Source organism: Saccoglossus kowalevskii, chromosome 1, assembly GCF_978046115.1.
Source record: "Saccoglossus kowalevskii chromosome 1, keSacKowa6.1, whole genome shotgun sequence".
Taxonomy (NCBI): domain Eukaryota; kingdom Metazoa; phylum Hemichordata; class Enteropneusta; family Harrimaniidae; genus Saccoglossus; species Saccoglossus kowalevskii.
Window position 1 is genome coordinate 38,493,168 of NC_140641.1, and position 17,220 is coordinate 38,510,387.

The following is a 17,220-nucleotide window of genomic DNA, read 5'->3' on the forward strand; positions in this document are numbered from 1 at the left end:
TTAAGGGCGAAACACATGATTTGTTCTTTCAAGAAAGACTCAATTCAGATTTAAGGGCGAAAAACATTTGTATTTGAATGTCGTTGTAAATGTTGCCACTCTTTGTGTGTTGTATATATATAATGTTGTATGGTTTCACAGTTGTAATTTAATGTAATAATTTGGGTGTCTGACTCTTCCATGCATTAATCACCGTGACGTATTTGATTATTCCTATCTTTGTTGTGTTTTTTACATTGCTGAAACCTAATACATGAAAAAAATATAGTTTGATCATCGAAAGGAATTTTCAGCTCTCTATATGTAGTATACAAATATCTTTTAACTTTAATGTTTATTCATTTGATACAACACAGATAATTTCGGTCCAGCATTACATGGATTAACAATAAACAAAAGCGTGATGCATGTATAACTGCATTAATTATTTTATCATTTGAAACAAAGACGGCATGATCGTACATTAGATAATGAAAAACGAGACATTTGCCGTTTCCTTGCATGATATAAACACTAAAATAGCGACTAGAATAGCAATGAGACCGCGAATGCGAAGGTTCTGTGTCTTCAATCAATTATAATAAATTAAAATTATATCATACGACCGCTGCTAAGTAACGGTGGTTATTTTATAAACAGGTCATTATATTTGTCAACGATACAACAATGTGCTGTTTCTGTCCTCTTTTCATGTAACAAACAGCGGATTACCACGTGATGACTGGAACTAACCCTCATTCCAGATATTTAATTGAGGTTACCCGTTGCGTAATAAATAAATAAAATAATAAAAAAATAACGTCTGTGACTAATTATATCTAAGAAATACCTAAGAAATCATACGTACCACCCAGATCGAGGTTGTAAATTGTACATGCATAATATTTGTCCTTATATAGATTGAAATTACAACTAAATCGCTTTGTTAGTTTGGCTGACAACTCGTTTGTACATTCAAATCTCGTCCAAAGAGTCACTGAACTCCGCCATGCTCGTACAATAAGTTATCCACTAACAAATCGTGACGGAAGTGACGCAGTGATTAATTGCAGTGGGGAAAGATACATGTTTTCCCGCCAGTGAATAATAAACTCTAAATAAAGGTCGTGACCCCGTGCTTTTTTCAGACTGCTTGGCAGAATTCGTAGTTTGTTGACATATATTTGCGGTTAACAACAACCAACAGTGTATCCTGCGTCTGTATCGTGTTGGAACCAGCACACGTCCAGCGACACAATAATGTTGCAATCAAATCGGACACGGTTGATACAAAGGTAGACAACAAGTTATATATATACTATTGAATTGCATGATATGACCATGTGATATTAAGAAGTGACGGTACATATTTTGATATTTAATTAGACATTCAATCAAATCATCACATTCCTACAATCTTAGCAGATTCAACTAACAATTTTACCACGGCACGACCACATCATGACATCATGATGATGTTATACCACTACGGTATCTTTGCAATGTCAAAAGGAAATAACGAATTCAACTAGAGCATAACTTTTTTAATATTTTTTTTTTTTTTTTTTTTTTTTGGTAAATGAGAATGTAAATTCTCCTAACCTAGCGTACACAAGACACAATATCACTATCATGATGTAAATTATTGTCTTGATATCCGCATTTTGTCTTTACTTGCGACTTTTAATTAAGAAATTTGGTCACAGAAAGGTCAGTCGTGATTTTATTCAGCGTCGTATTTGCAGTTAAATCGCTTTACGACCAGACACGTACGTTTGAATAGCATTCATATTATGTTTCACTTTAAATTCAATTCAATATCGTACCTCGCATAGGTATGCACTGCACGTATTGTATTATTCTGCTATATGAGCATTCACCGCCCTGATTAGTTCTCTCTATTTGTATGCAGCCAGTACAATAAAAAGTAGTATGCGTATGATTGTAATAACGTTTCTAACTGGATGAGTATTTATATGATATGTAAACAAAACATGAAAAGGTGGCGTTGAAGTTAAATATCAACAGGGCCTGAGTCACAGGTCAAGCCGTACATGCTTGAAGTCACATGCACATCGTGTGAACTCCTGAACTGGTGGCTCTATAATTCACATTTCGACTAATCGCATACGATTCTGTATGATGATAAGATCGATCGACCGATCGTCTGAATAATATTGGTAACCTCGTTTCTATTTCTATAGCATGGGCATGATTGAAGAATTCCTATCAGTGGATCGAATTGAGACGTTACGGTACATGTGTATTGTTGTTATCATAATCGTGTCAGTGAAACTTCTTGAAGGTAATGTCTGACTTTAATCTTCATTATGACTATTTTAAACTGATTTTCTCGTAATAGAGATAAATTGATTTGTTAACCGTAAGTGGCGTTTATGACAACAGCGCCACCAACACATTGGCGTTGACCTTGCAATTCACTTGTTTTGTTTGTTTTCGTAGATAGTATTTTCGATTTCTTGGTACGAGCGTGGGCAAGAATTTTGGAATATCCCAGATTATTCGGACTACAAGTTGTAATGGCGGTACTGCTTTTCTCCGGTGGAGCTCGAAGTAAGTAATATGGCCCGTGGAAGTCGACTATAATTGTTTCAGTTTATATATCGGAATAAACAAATTAATTAAAGCATAATTCCCGGATTATTTGTTTTGATGAGCGTAAATCATATTCTGGCATTATTCCAAATACTCCCAGGATGCAATATATAATTCCATTTCCTCTTCTGAACGAGAACGAGACAACGAGAAGGGTAAGATCATTGTCTATTATATTGAAATATTTTTGATGTGCTATAAATCCGTGTTAAATGACACTTAAATGAGTCAACTTAATATAATTAATAACCAATAGCAAATCAATTGTATTAAAAGATGGGACCGCGCGGTCACTTTGAAACTGGAGTGCTCCCTACAGGCCTGGAATCACATGAGCTGTATGAGCAGACAAGCTTCGTTGAATGACAGTACATGGAATTCCATGGTCAGAATAATCTCTGCTTAGATATTCTTTTCCCACATCTAACGTGTAGTCAATAAACATTTCTATAACAATATGGATATGTTTGACAATCCTATGTACAGTGTACAGAGATTTCGTGAAAGGATGGGTTTTTGTAGGTGTGTTCAGAAGTCAATACTTATGGCTCCGACATTTCAATGACGGTTAATGCAAATATTCTCATAACTCCATCTACGTGGCTCGCAATATATTCAGGATAATACCTAAATATAGATTTGGACATTCAATAAAAATGTTTGGGTCTTTAACAAAATCTGGGACGCGTGTACTCTTCAATATGTTTGTCAAGATGTGCCACCAAGTAAGCGCGTGGTGGCGCCATTTAATAAAAGTACTGTAAACGCTTAAGTTGGTTTTATACGCTACTTTCATTGACAAGTAAAATTCGCCAAATCCATTTAAATATGTAGAAACAATATAACTACAGTTGTAAAAGTTCGTGAACTTTGAACCTAGTGAAATCGCTCAAATCTTAAAGGTTCTCACTGACAAAATGTGGGTTATTCTGAGTCGGGTGACCCCGGGAACGTCTGTCTTCGACAACGGGATTGATGGTGAGGGGGAATTCGCTCACTCTATACTTACTTATGACATGGAAGGTAGTAGGATAGGAGAGAGGACGGATTTCAATCCGATTCTCTTGTTTCAAGCCTTATCGCTAGTGTATTTATTTTTTCTTACAACCCATCATCGCTTCCGCTTATTTACTGAACAAAACGAGTTGGACTCACGATTTTTGGAACTGAAATGTTTTTGACTGCAACTTGCTATGCGCATGAGAAAAGAGGTGGCGGTATACATGAGCAGAACGTTCCACATGACGTCATAGTTCATTGGCAAGACATGACATCATAGGTTATTGGCAAGACATGACATCATAGGTCATCGGCAGGACTTGACAATGGGAACACAATACTTGTTAGTTGTTTTCCAGTGTCAGTAGACGGTTGACTGCTCCGTTCCTGTAGTAAAATTGTTTCAGTTTGAAAACGAAAAAAAAAAGTCGATTACAGGTGCACTGCTCTCCGAGTGCTAATTATTTAAGTACTCATATTATAGGAATGTGTAGCAAGTAAAGACATCGAAGCAATCATGGATCATTTCCCTGTCTCTTTGTATAACCAGGGAGCTGTAATGATTACAGCTCCCTGGTATAACCATGGAGGTAGAAAAGCGACCTCCATGGTATAATTTATAACCACGGTTACTAGAAGAATAACCGTCGTATAATTAAAAGTAGACCACTTTTTATAGGGAGACTCCCTTGATGCAAGCTGTATTGACGCCAAGGCGTTGCGTCACTGGTACTCACAATAGTACGCGTGGTGTTACGTCACTAATAGCTACCCACATGTCACATGGGTGTTAAAAGCGTCCGCCTAATATAATGTGTATTGTCTTAGAACCCACGCTTGCGCGAGTATTGTAAAGGACTGTTTGGTATTGTTTTCTAAGCAAGCGGTATGCGTGGGAATTCTAACAAGTTTCACAGGATGTGAACGACTTGCATATTATTCATGTACTTGTACAATCTGCGGCTTTTCAAAACCAATCGTGTCAGGAGACTGTATGCTCATGACAATAGACAAAATATGGCACACGTGAATCTCAGATAACGCTGTTTCAAACACACTTGAACGTCATTTACTATGAACTTGGAATAACATGAACAAATATATTTTGTTATTAGCAATTAATATTTCAAAAAATAACTGAAAAACAAAATTGAAGTTATTAAGTGGAACGAGTGTGGTTTAAAACACGCGTGGCAGCCATTTGGTCAGCTCAATGTTGCCAAATCTGACATAATTAAAAGTCGGACTTTTGTATAATATATAGTTTAAAACTCAATAGTTGAACATTTTGCATACTGAATATGAAAAAAGTTAACAAAATAATAAGCATATTTACGTCACGTGTTACTATTCATAACTCATTTAGTCGTTATTTAAGACGGAATGTTTCCAATTGTAATGTGTTATACTCACTAAATCATTAATATCCACCAAGCTCCATGCATCCAGTCTTCGTTGTGAAATACTTAGTGTTATCTGTGTTAATTTAAGATATTATATTATATACATAATAAAATATATCAACATATTACATGATTCTCTTTGCAGTTCGGCTTAGTCTTCCGTTCTTTTTATCATTTTGTTCATTATGGTTTTATAACCCCGGAGAAGTAAGCGAATGCATCAACGTGCAAGAATGTGAATCTGGTAATGATGCAACCTATTCTGTTGTTGTTGCAGGTTTTTTGCAAAACATCTTTCCTGCAGTGTTTGACGGTTCTATGTATACGGTTAAGAACGCTATGGCGGGGGGAATCGCACTGTACATTGTTATGATGTTACGGGAGGTCATGTCCCAGGTACAACACAGCGAACAGGGTAAGAGAGAACATTTTATGATCGAATTCGAACCCATCTAAGTACGGTTCAATAAAAAATGTGGCTTTGTTTCAGTTATCAATTTATAAAAAATGACAGATTATTTTATGTGGGGTCTAGATCTTGCAATGAATTGTTCTTTTTCTAAAGATGCAATAAAATGGTACTGTTAATGCGATACCGCTGAAATTTCCATAATTGAACCTTGGTGTCCCTCTATAACGACATCTACTGAATAATGAAGATTCAATGATGTGATATTTAGAACAACTATTTTGTAATACCTCAACATTGAACTCAAGACAACCGTTCGAAAAGTGTTTGAACTCAAATTAAATAAATATCTCCAAACTCTTTTGACAGAAAGCCAAAAACAACCCCTGTCACAGGCATCGGTAGATTTGGAAAGATGGCTCCTACATGAGAAGGACAAAAGAGAGAAGATATTCCTAAGAAAAAGGGTGTTAACGGAGCACCTGATTGATTTAACACTCTTACAGACAATACGTGACAATGGTTCGTTGACGCAACAGGTACTGTCAGCAATGGCGGACATTTTCGAGAAAGAAATCAAGGACAAAGATGATCGTCGTGAACTGGCCTTGTACCTGATCTCAAACAATGCGGCAGTGATCGAACAAAAAGTGTTACATCCCCACCTTTCAAAGACAGATAAGACGGACAGGTGGCCGCTATTTCGTGAACTGTGTCGCAGTGTTCGAATCCCTTGCTGTGAATGCGACGATTTCGCTATCAGCGTTTACCACTCGGGACTATGTGGCGATATAGTGCGAATACTAGAGAACGATTATTTAATGAACAATTACGAAAACGATAAGGTGAGCCACTACATTATTGGCAGTTGATGTCAAATAGTAGTCAAGAGCAAGTACACACGTACTGAGACACAACGCATTCTTCTGAACTTGAAGATAAAAAGTATGTTTTAAGTTCCATGTTATGAATAATGCCGAGTACCTAACTCACACAAATGTCGAGTATAGGTATATCGAGCATTGAAGACAATGTCCAAAATGTTGATACCCCTGAACAAACAGTTTAAGTCAGCCAGCTACACACTGGCACATGAAGCTCTATGCTACATACAAACTTAACCAACCAACCAATCAACATATAATTCTGTACACATACAGTAGTGGGTGATATGTTTACTGATATGTTATATTCAAAAAACTATTCGCATAATAGCAACAGAGCATCCTGGGTATTTTCTAGTTAACTGATTATTAACTCCAAAATGACGAGTGGCTAAACAACTTTAAATTCGCCCTTCATCCACCCTTCAACAATTTCTAACACACATAATCAAAATTGTGAGTGAAAGTATTGTAGTTTGGGTGTTATTGAAGACATAATTTTAGTTGTTTGTGACTATTAAAATGGGTAATTTGTGAGACAGGCAGAGGAACAAAGAATTTCACATTTTGCTCTGTTTTTCAAGTAACTCGATCTTTTAACTTTTTTTCTGCCGTTGTTATGTCCATACAATTATCACCTTGCTCGTATGTGTATAAAATATTGTGATCTCTTGTTGAAAGTCAGGTAATGAGTTTTTTTGTGCACTTATCGAATGTTTGGCAGTGGTCTTTACATGTATGTTTTGTTATTTGGCGCGCTTCCGTGAAATCAAAATGATTTAATGTCGTTCGAGTAATCAAATTGTTTGGTTGTTTATCGTTCGTTTTTTTTTTTTGGAATATATCTCTCTAAAAAAACAATATCTTTCATTGACGGGCGACCATGGATCAAAATGACATAAACGTTGCGAACATAGTTCCATCTTTGTTTCATCGCCAGGGGGCGCCATCTGTGGGAACGGTGTTTTGGATGAGATAGCTACGATTAGAAGTATATACAAGTGGTGAGTTTCATACTGGCAATGCAGGAAATAGCGAGAAATAGTAACAGAAGTGGTGATTGAATAGAAACGTGAAAAACGATTTAAATTGATATTAAAATGTATATTCACGAATTTGTCCATTGCAGATACTACTTGATCTCGTGGGACTGGGACTATTGATCTGCACGGTCTGCTCAGGCAACATATCACCCGCTACCGAGGGTGAAACAAAAACATTGAGAGACATAACAACCTTCTATCTGTTATCCAACGTAGAAAAAGTAAAACAAGCAGCTACTATGCTTTCACAGATTGTTGAAGCCGCAGAGAAGGAGAAAGAGGGAACAAAACGAAGAAGAAAGAAATCCAGCAAGGTGATGCACGATAATGACGCGAATAAAGAGAAACCCGATAAAACAACATCTGAGGTTAATTCCAGAAAGGAACCAGTTCAGCGAATGATACAGAAAGAAAGCATACACAGCAATCAAGACAATGAGACAAAGAAAAACACGGATTCAAAACCGCTAAAAGTCTTTACACAAAGGCAAGTCAGTACGGTGACAACGAAAGACACCAGGCATGCATCAAACGCGAAAATTATCGAAGCATCGGGAGTCGTTACAAACCAGTCCGATGTGACCGAGAACAACACAAACACAATCACTAAGGTATCGTCAAATGAAGATAATACCAGTGAAAACCACGTGCAACTTGTAAGACGCGACTCAAAGAGACACTCACTATTGAGAAAACTAAGTTTTTCAAAGGGTAAAAAATCGTAAGCAGTCATCTGAAATTAACTTTTATATACACCACGTTAGTCAGATTATGTACTACAACATTACATTAAGACCCCCCCCCCCAAGACGGACGGTCGTAATGTATATCCCGGAGACTATTAGTACTTTTATGAAGTAGATCATTATAATAACAATGCCTAAATGCACAACGCCTTAATCCTCGATGAAGTCACGCTCTAGGGAGCTGTACATTTCTATTGGGGTCGCGTACTGTACGTACGCGACCTTCTCAACACCCTGGGCTGCACAAAACCAGGCTGTCACACAGGCACAAAACTAAGTTATGAGACACCATGTATAATGTTCATACCAAGTTTAAATAAAATCGGTTGATGAAACATTGAAATTTTGCGTTTTGTGTATGTTTTTAGTCAAATGATCGTCAGTCGAACTTGAATGTCACCTGATCCGAATTCACGTACACGTATTTCCAAGGACAAGGATCACAAAAATACAAAATACAGAGGCAACAATATTTAATGAGATTTCATATTAATAAACAACAACACTCGTACATCAGCGGATACCTTATTCCTAAAGCACGACAAACAAGTGTGTTTGTATGTGTATGTTTTTGCGCAATTGCACAACACGTGTATCATAGAATCGGGGAAAACTGCGTGTGGTAGTGTCATGGAAATTAGTCTAAACGTGTTCAATCGTCGATAGCGCTGAAGCCATTTAAAAACTTGGGTTTGGTGGTAAGAAAAATCGTTGAGGTTGAACCCATTGAGGTGAACATAAAAGCCAAATATTTGATTAATTTCGTCCTGTATATTTACTATACCAGACACAAAACACTCGATATGCTCCGTGTGGTGGAACAGTACAGTGGGCCAAAGTACTCTCACTTAAAGCCGAATCTAAAATTTACCGACACGAATACTGATTTTGTCGACGCATTATATATCTGAGTTTGTTTGTTTGTTCGTTACTGAAGCCAAGAGGACGTGACATCCGATCTTTCCCAGGCACCACACTATGTTTGAATACAGGCATTCATTCCACCATGGCACCATTCCATGGTTCTATTAACTGCAATTGTAACATGGTGTACAATTATCTTTCATTGTTTTCATTTATGGGCCTTAGAGGTAGATACCCACATTCATTGTAACAACTATTTTTCTTATTTTATATGATATTGTCACCATATTTTGTTCATGATAAGAACTATGCCATATTGTAACTATAATTAAGCCTTTTTTATTTACTTTGAGTAAATATGTATTGATACCATTCATATGATGTATTAAAGAACGACGGTTGTTCCATTCGACGTATACAATGATAAGTCAAATTGTTAAAAATGTTAATTAAACTTGTACTGTCCCAGATACAGAACAGGGGTGTCAACTAGAATGATTGACACACTCGTACTGTTCTTGGTATTGTCCCAGGGTCGCAGTACGAATTATGTAATAAAAGGAGTCTACCGTATATAAAGAGCTCATCTCAGGCGAGTGTACAGTATTGTTTGGTTCACCAAAGCAGTCACTCGTCAGCAAAACCATGGATTCCAAGGGAAGCACGATGCAGCCTGGTAAGTTGTATTTCACAGATTTCTTGTAAAAATGTAAACGCACGTTCTAAAAGACACCATGTCACATTTTACATGCATATGTTTATCCAGAAACAGTAGTTATTATCACAAATAGTTTTTAATGTAAAACGAATAATTCATCCCAAGCATACACATAATGCAATTTTACTGACATTAGACACACTTTAAATCACTGTTAATCGCAGTTCTTCTATAAATTTACTGTGTGTTGTCATTCCTTCAATTCGCCGTTGTTTGGATTGGGTATCGTCTTTTGGAGACGATAGCACTTCAATATGCCCGTAGTTTCAACGTTTGTTTCGCTGTTACCTTGATCACTGATGTGTCGAGTGAAAATCAGGTTCATTTATTGTAACCCAAAGACTAGATTCATTATAATTAAGAAAGTACAGTTAATTTAGAATCACGAATTCGCAGACCAGTGTTTAAATGGGCGCGGCTCAGGAAAGCGTGACTTTCTCGTCTCGTCTTGGTATGTGCACGGGACGGTGGTATGTGGGAATGACAGTGCTAAACGCATTTACTATGCATGAGTGCGTACGTTTAACTGAAATGCGACGAGCGTTCACGTGATAAACTCCGAATTTTATTTGGTTGTTTCTATTGTATTCAATTATGCTCATCGCAAGCTAACCGCGTTTCGGTACCTGATGAATACCATAAAATAGCATCGATCTCTCGTAAAAACGCTCGGTCTGTGTCTCGTTCTAAACCAAGCGCTGATTGGTCATTTGTTTTTCATGACGAATCCTCATGAATATGTAGCACTGTATATTCATGAATTTTTGTACCCGTATTACCTCATTCCAAATTATGCACTGTGAATCGATCCTTGTCGGAACCACATGAACTACAAAGTGATTATTAGGTGTGTCAGTTTGGAGCTATATCAACACCACGTCAGCCAAGGATGTTGATTCTATTATATTCAGCAATGTGAACACTGACACTTCTATTGATTTCCACCATGCCACTTATTATAGTGCTATCCTCAATTCGTTACGGTACAAGTTATTTAACATCCTTACGAGAGTCACCGATAATTCCAATACTGTCGTTGATCACGTGCTTACAAATGCAACTGTCAATTTTATACTAAGCGGAAGCATTCACACAGATATTAGTGAAATTGTTCATTTTTGGTTTTACATTTAAATATTTGTGTCTTCAAATGTGGCTATATTAATTATGACCATGGCAGCCAGTGTATGGCCACTCCAACCCTAATGATGTTTATACATTTTTTTTTGTTTTTGAAAGCATTTGCAGGTCAAATTAAACATCCATCTCAAACCAGGATGTCCAAATATCTCAATAAGTCACCAGAATAACGCGGTAACATACATTAGTGTGATGAGACACTCGGCGAAACGCCAAATGAAACATAAATGATCAATAATAGGTGCTGACATTTGTACTCTCTTGTCTCAGGTACGTTCGACTACGTCATTGTTGGCGCAGGCCCTGCTGGGCTTCAGATGGGTTACTTCATGGAGAAAAATAAGCGTAGTTACGTTATTTTGGAAGACAAAGACATACCAGGTTCGTTTTTCAAAAAACACCCAGTGCATCGTACTCTGATATCGCTCAATAAAAGATTCAATCCATTCCCGGAACCAGAATTCAACATGCGACATGACTGGAACTCGTTGTTGAGCGATGATCCTGAACTCCTCTTCACTAAATACTCAAAAGAGCTGTTCCCACATGCCGATGATTTGGTTCGCTACATGAATGATTACGCCGCCAAGTTCAAGCTCAATATTCATTACAATACTCGAGTGGAGAAGATAAAGAAACTAGAAAATCAGGCCAAATCTGGTGACAATTTCGCACTGCTGACATGGAAAGGCGAATACAAATGCAAAGTTCTGTTGATGGCGACCGGTGCCCGCTCTGAAAAAATCCCCAAACACATCAAAGGCAAAGAGCTCATGGAGACGTACTCTACACACGACGTCGACCCAGAGAAATACAACGGGAAATCCGTATTTATTCTTGGTAATGGCAACAGTGCTTTCGAAGCGGCTAACAACCTTGCTGGGTCAGCTAGTTTGATACATATATTTGGAGATCGGAAGTTAAAGCATGCTTGGGACACTCACTTTGTAGGTAAGTTAATATGATGTTTCAGGTAATTCAGCATTTATCACATACTACATGGTAATGTGATGTTCAGTCGACATTCTTGTACACTAAGCACCACCCATATTCAATATTCCATATTTGGTGAACACCCCAGATGTTATGCCATACTTTATTCAATATTTGATATTTACTAATTCGACATTATATTATGCACACATAATCAATCATAGTATTTCGTGTCTGCTCTTAATTCGACATTCCATATATGACATGGCTTTAATACATGTATCTGATGCACAGTTCTAACTTTCTTCGACAGGTGACCTTAGAGCTGTTAACGATACTATACTTGACATGTACCAGTTGAAATCTCTGCACGTTTACCAGGCACTGGACTTATTATCTGTGGAGAAAACAGACAACGGTTTTGTCCTTACTTGTGACGACATTGTTCCTCACTGGAAAGAAAGACAAGGCCATGTGCAGTTTGAATTACCTCCATATGATCACGTGATCTGCTGTACCGGATTCAATTATATTGATTTGTCAATATTTGACGACAATTGCAAACCAGGTAAGCATTAATTAAATATTTTCGATTAACTGTTTAATCGAATTTGATAGCTAGTCTTACTGAAATATACAGTTATGTTCTAAGTTTTATCTGGAAATGAATAAATTAATCATATCGACCAGCGCCATGTTATTATTATTTAGCCAATGGACACAGACTACATAATTTATTATTATCACGTTATTTATATTAAACCAGTGTGTTTATATATTATGAATACTCCATATCTGATTGGTCTACTAGCACAAATCAATTAAATATAATCCAAGTGTGCTAAAATAGCCCAAGTATGAAATGTATTGGTGTACTACTAACTCAAAACTTTTTCCCTCTCCAATATTCTCATACAGAGACCAAGCAGGACGACAAGTTTCCATGTGTGTCCAACATATGGGAAACTAACGTTCCCAATATGTTTTATATGGGCACAACAATGCAGTGCAACGACAGGAAAGCTGCATCTGGGTTTATTCATGGTTTCCGATACAACATACGTACATTGAGCAAGTTCCTTGAAGAACGTTACGAAGAAGTCCCATACCCACGCGACTTTCTTCCAATTGAAGTAGACGCACTCTCGGACAAAATCATGGGTAAATAACATACGCCATCAGAATAATATGCGTATATGTATTGAGATGATTGTCTTAAAATGCATCTAGAACACGTTTATGTAGAAAATGATTGAACTCCGCTCGAGCACCTATAATTAGGAATTAATAGTATAATTAAACAGATAATAATTAACGATTTCTTTGTTTTCAGAACGTGTAAGTGTCAGTGATGGTATATATCAAATGAATAACGTGTTGTGCCACGTGTTAGCTATTCCCGACTTCAATGACAACACAAAGGGAGAAGTTAAAGCTGAATTCTTCCAAGAATTTCCTAAATCATATGTACTTGAAAACCTGAAAGGAAGGTTCTCAAAATACAAGCACGTCTTCCTTATTGTACTTGCGTACGGATTCGAATAGTAAGTGACATCATTGTAAATATAATCGGAACGAGTTGATGAAATGACGGATAACCATTGGACGATACAATGAAATGGTTAAATGTCATAATATAACTTAAAGGCAAAATGCAATAGTCAATGGCTAATGTTGAGAGAGATCGGTTTTGGCCATCACCGTGACTAATAAAAATAATCGTGCGTACCAGTTCTGACGCATGATTTTTTGTATACTGAACATTACATTTTGAATCAGTGTCTCTCTTAATAAGAGTAAATAATTCGTGCATCCATCCAATTTTAATGTACCTAATAATTCCCAACTATAATTTCTAAACATTTTAAGGTTTGTCCGTTTTCCCAACCAAATGGCCATGATTTCGGAGCTAAACGCTACGGGGTACAACTACCGTATGTTTATCACCGGAACTGACTAGTAGAATATACACTATCAAAAAGTAAATAAGCTCAGGAAATAGTCACGAATGTATGATTTATTTGCTACCATCTATTCTCAGGGGTCAGATGAACCCTTTGATGGCATTTCTGGTCGAATCAATATGTGGAACACATGAGAGAACAAATGTATACCACAAAAATATCTACATATTGGAAACATTTGTAGCCATTCCATTTGATTGTTACTTTGATTGTTCTGACACATTTACTGATCTCTCGAGGACGAATTCTTCAAATGCATCATTTGTTACGGATAGCCATGTTAAAAGTTGCTGAGATTCCATTTTAAGGTAGAGATGCAGTTTACCTGACAGGTATTTTAATTAGTTAACTAGGAAACCAAGATGACCTCCCTTGTCCACAAAACTATATATTTTCGGAAAGCTTATTGTATGAATTTTAAAGTTTTGTTAGTATTTTATTTTTATGGACACTGTAGTTTGAAATATGCACAAAAAATGTGCTTTTTTGGTCAAAAGTAATTTAAAAAAATTAGCTTCTAAACCATGCTTCTGTTTCCTGTCAAAATTGGTTTATGGGTACATCTGTTTACTATGGAGAAAGCGTCGTTTTGAAAACTGTCTACCAGTTGTCAATTTTGTAGGGCAGCAGCTCAAATTTCACTACTTCAAGTTTATGCATAAATTAACACCCAGGCTAGTTGTCTGAACGATTGCTGTAACACTATTCAACTAAAAACAATGCCCCGACGGCGTTTTGAAGATATACACATTGTCAATCATTTGTGAAAATTTCAAAATAAAAGGTCAAAGCGTCTAGGAGCTATTTTTTTTAAAGTTCTGGAATGTGCACTAAAAAGAAGCTGAGATAATTGCTAATTTGCATAACAATTCACTCAGTAAGAAGTTTGCTAATGCTCATAATTAAAATTGCTGTTACAGTTTCAAATTTAAATGTATTATCGTTTTGTAAAAAAGTTAAATACAGTGCATAATATGGAGATCCCGTCATTCCTTTTTTTCACCATGTTTTTTTTTATATTATTTATGTACAGCCTTGCTAAATCTTGCTAAGCATTCAAAAGAGATAATTTTGCATCTGTTATCTATATTTTAAAATCGTTTTTTGAGTATGTTCCACTATTCGCAATTCTACAAAATTTCAACAGTCTATAGCCAAGATTATTTGGATAATAAAAAGCAAAAACAAAAAATTTGATTCCAAAGTGCCCACGAACCTGCATCTCTACCTTAAGTAATCCTGTGTAAATACATGTCAATCTGAATTACAACGAGTTCTCACATGTATTTACTATCATATCCCCAAGTGTTATTTCTCAACGTACAATAAAAATAATCTAATGTTTTTTTAATAGCTTTGGAGATGCAGGCAAGTACGCCATGGAATTCGTACATTTTCCCGATCTACCTAAAGGTGATTGTCAGGCATTTCTGCATCCAGTAATTACCTATTACAAGGATGGTGAGGAGATAGATTTCGTGAGATTACCCGAGTCTTTGGTTCTGAGATTCGACCTTCCCACAGTAAGAAACCAAAACCCTCTTCATGGACCAAATAGGATGAAGAATTTCCTCAACAAACAGGTGAGTAGAGCAGCAGTCTAAACGTTACTCTTTCATTATTTATTATATATATTGTTTCCTATATGACAACATGCAGTATACATGTTCTCGTTCGCATTGCAGTTTTGAAGATACAAATCCTTTTTCGTCCTCGACCGAGGCGTTGATATCGTTCTATGATTTACTTATATATTATGTGTACACTATATTACAGCTGAATTTGATGCCTGGCAAAGAATACTACGACGGCTTCTTCATGGAGTCAATGGAAGAGAGAATTACCCCGTTTACAGAAAAAGAGAAAATGAGATTACCGGACCTGAGCGTGTACAAGGCGTGTTTGCCGTACAGTATCGACTTCAAGTCGGCAGCATCTTAAATAACTTTTACACACCAATACCTCACTGTACGTCAAGTGGGCCACAATAATAACACGATATGATACAAATGCTAATTATGTTTTCACATAAAACGTGCACTAATCTGCACACACTTTTGGTTATTATATATTTCGATCTTTGTCTGAAATAAAGTGGTACAATACTCACTCTGTACACGAGGGACGTGATTAATATAGTAATGTTATATTATATAACTTTATAATAAGTGTTTTCAGCAACTAAATACTATGAAGCGTATTGTATCACCATTGACATAATAACGAACATTTCGTAATAATCAGAGCGAATTTGCATTATTCACTGTTTCTGAAGAAATAATACTATACATATTATAGAATTGAATAGACTATTCGACAGAAATAGTGAACTCACCTCACCGAAGGAACTGTTTTACCTCATTTACATATTTGTATATTACTATTCAACAGGAAATAACAGAGTAATCTGTAGTTACATATTATGTAATTACTATAGAGAACAGCCTGTAATTGTTGTATATGTTTGGATGACAATGTACACGGATAGAAGATACAATTAAACTAATAATGGTGCAAAGAAAATCTAAGTCTTACAATTGTTATATGTTATATCACTTATGTCTAACTTATTACCAAACGCTTCAGCGTGGTATTAAGATTTTGTTTTCAGGCTTGGGTGGTACCAAGGTGGAAAATGGTTGCACATATGGGGGGTAATTCCTGGAATTGCAATAGAGAGGGTTCAGGCCAAAATACATATATATAGTGTTTCCATATTTCGTCTGATATTTCTGTGATATTCTGCTGCTGTAAACAATGCAAGATTTGTTCCGAAATTCAGTGTGTTGTGTGCACTCCAGGGTTATTCGTTTTATGCTCAAAACACCCCTATTTTTTAATGGCAGAGTCGAATAGTTTCACTCCCACTGGGAAATCTGCATTGTTACTTGAATGAGAGCTAACTAAACACATTTTCCAGACCGGCGAAAGTGTATGCAACAGCCAATTTTAACAGCCTGTCACGTGATTTTAGTCTGAATGTCAACATCAAAAGAGGCTAATCCATTTACGCAGGTATAACTGGGAATAGAATATGTGAGGGATTGTATCAACAGAGATGTGTATAATGAAAAGTAACATCTATCCTTCTTTTGCATCGCTGAGCATTTCTGTTTTAGTATACTGGTTTGAAAATGTTGAATTTGCATGATTTGCAATGTGTTTTTTTTACTGAAACTCCCCTATTGATCGAATCCCGGGTTTGAAAGAGAACGGCACACCACGTGATTCATTTGAATACAATGGTGAAGGCACGCAAGCATGACTTACGTTGTCAGCAGTAGTCGCTGAGCTTCACGCTACAACTTCACTTGTGATGTTGCTTGTTAGCCGTGGATTGAATTAATCTTGATTACCGGTTAAAATGTTGCTTATTTGGCGTTGGTGATCTTTATTTGGAACTGGGTAACGTCGCCAGCAGAAACCTCCTGGGATTTTGATGTTGATGGTTGCGCCTCCATGGCAATCGCTAATTTTACTGCGGGTGGATCTTCCAAGAGCCCTTCGGGGTTTATAAAACTC

The 17,220-nt window shown here is 36.7% G+C and overlaps 2 protein-coding genes across 2 annotated transcripts; both read left to right on the forward strand.

The window, feature by feature from the left end:
* Positions 1-1,150: 1,150 nt before the first annotated feature.
* LOC102805841 (uncharacterized) lies at positions 1,151-8,422 on the forward strand. The gene is made up of 6 exons (XM_006815625.3): positions 1,151-1,274; positions 2,184-2,284; positions 2,443-2,553; positions 5,275-5,412; positions 5,776-6,251; positions 7,420-8,422. Exons 1-6 carry the CDS (start codon positions 1,240-1,242, stop codon positions 8,056-8,058), a joined length of 1,500 nt encoding a protein of 499 aa, XP_006815688.3. The 5' UTR covers positions 1,151-1,239; the 3' UTR covers positions 8,059-8,422.
* A 1,116-nt stretch (positions 8,423-9,538) lies between these two features.
* On the forward strand, positions 9,539-16,221 carry LOC100370952 (FAD-dependent oxidoreductase domain-containing protein 2-like). The gene is made up of 7 exons (XM_002734042.4): positions 9,539-9,619; positions 11,072-11,752; positions 12,048-12,302; positions 12,653-12,895; positions 13,068-13,278; positions 15,053-15,281; positions 15,475-16,221. Exons 1-7 carry the CDS (start codon positions 9,589-9,591, stop codon positions 15,637-15,639), a joined length of 1,815 nt encoding a protein of 604 aa, XP_002734088.2. The 5' UTR covers positions 9,539-9,588; the 3' UTR covers positions 15,640-16,221.
* Positions 16,222-17,220: the final 999 nt, after the last annotated feature.

Excerpts from the sequence above, each read along its gene's own strand:
- LOC100370952 (XM_002734042.4), top strand. The coding sequence starts at position 9,589 with ATGGATTCCAAGGGAAGCACGATGCAGCCTG. Across the intron at positions 11,753-12,047 it reads TTGGGACACTCACTTTGTAG|GTGACCTTAGAGCTGTTAAC; the intron begins GTAAGTTAATAT and ends TTTCTTCGACAG. Across the intron at positions 15,282-15,474 it reads AGAATTTCCTCAACAAACAG|CTGAATTTGATGCCTGGCAA; the intron begins GTGAGTAGAGCA and ends ACTATATTACAG.
- LOC102805841 (XM_006815625.3), top strand. The coding sequence starts at position 1,240 with ATGTTGCAATCAAATCGGACACGGTTGATACAAAG. Across the intron at positions 2,285-2,442 it reads GTCAGTGAAACTTCTTGAAG|ATAGTATTTTCGATTTCTTG; the intron begins GTAATGTCTGAC and ends TTGTTTTCGTAG. Across the intron at positions 2,554-5,274 it reads TTTCTCCGGTGGAGCTCGAA|GTTTTTTGCAAAACATCTTT; the intron begins GTAAGTAATATG and ends TTGTTGTTGCAG.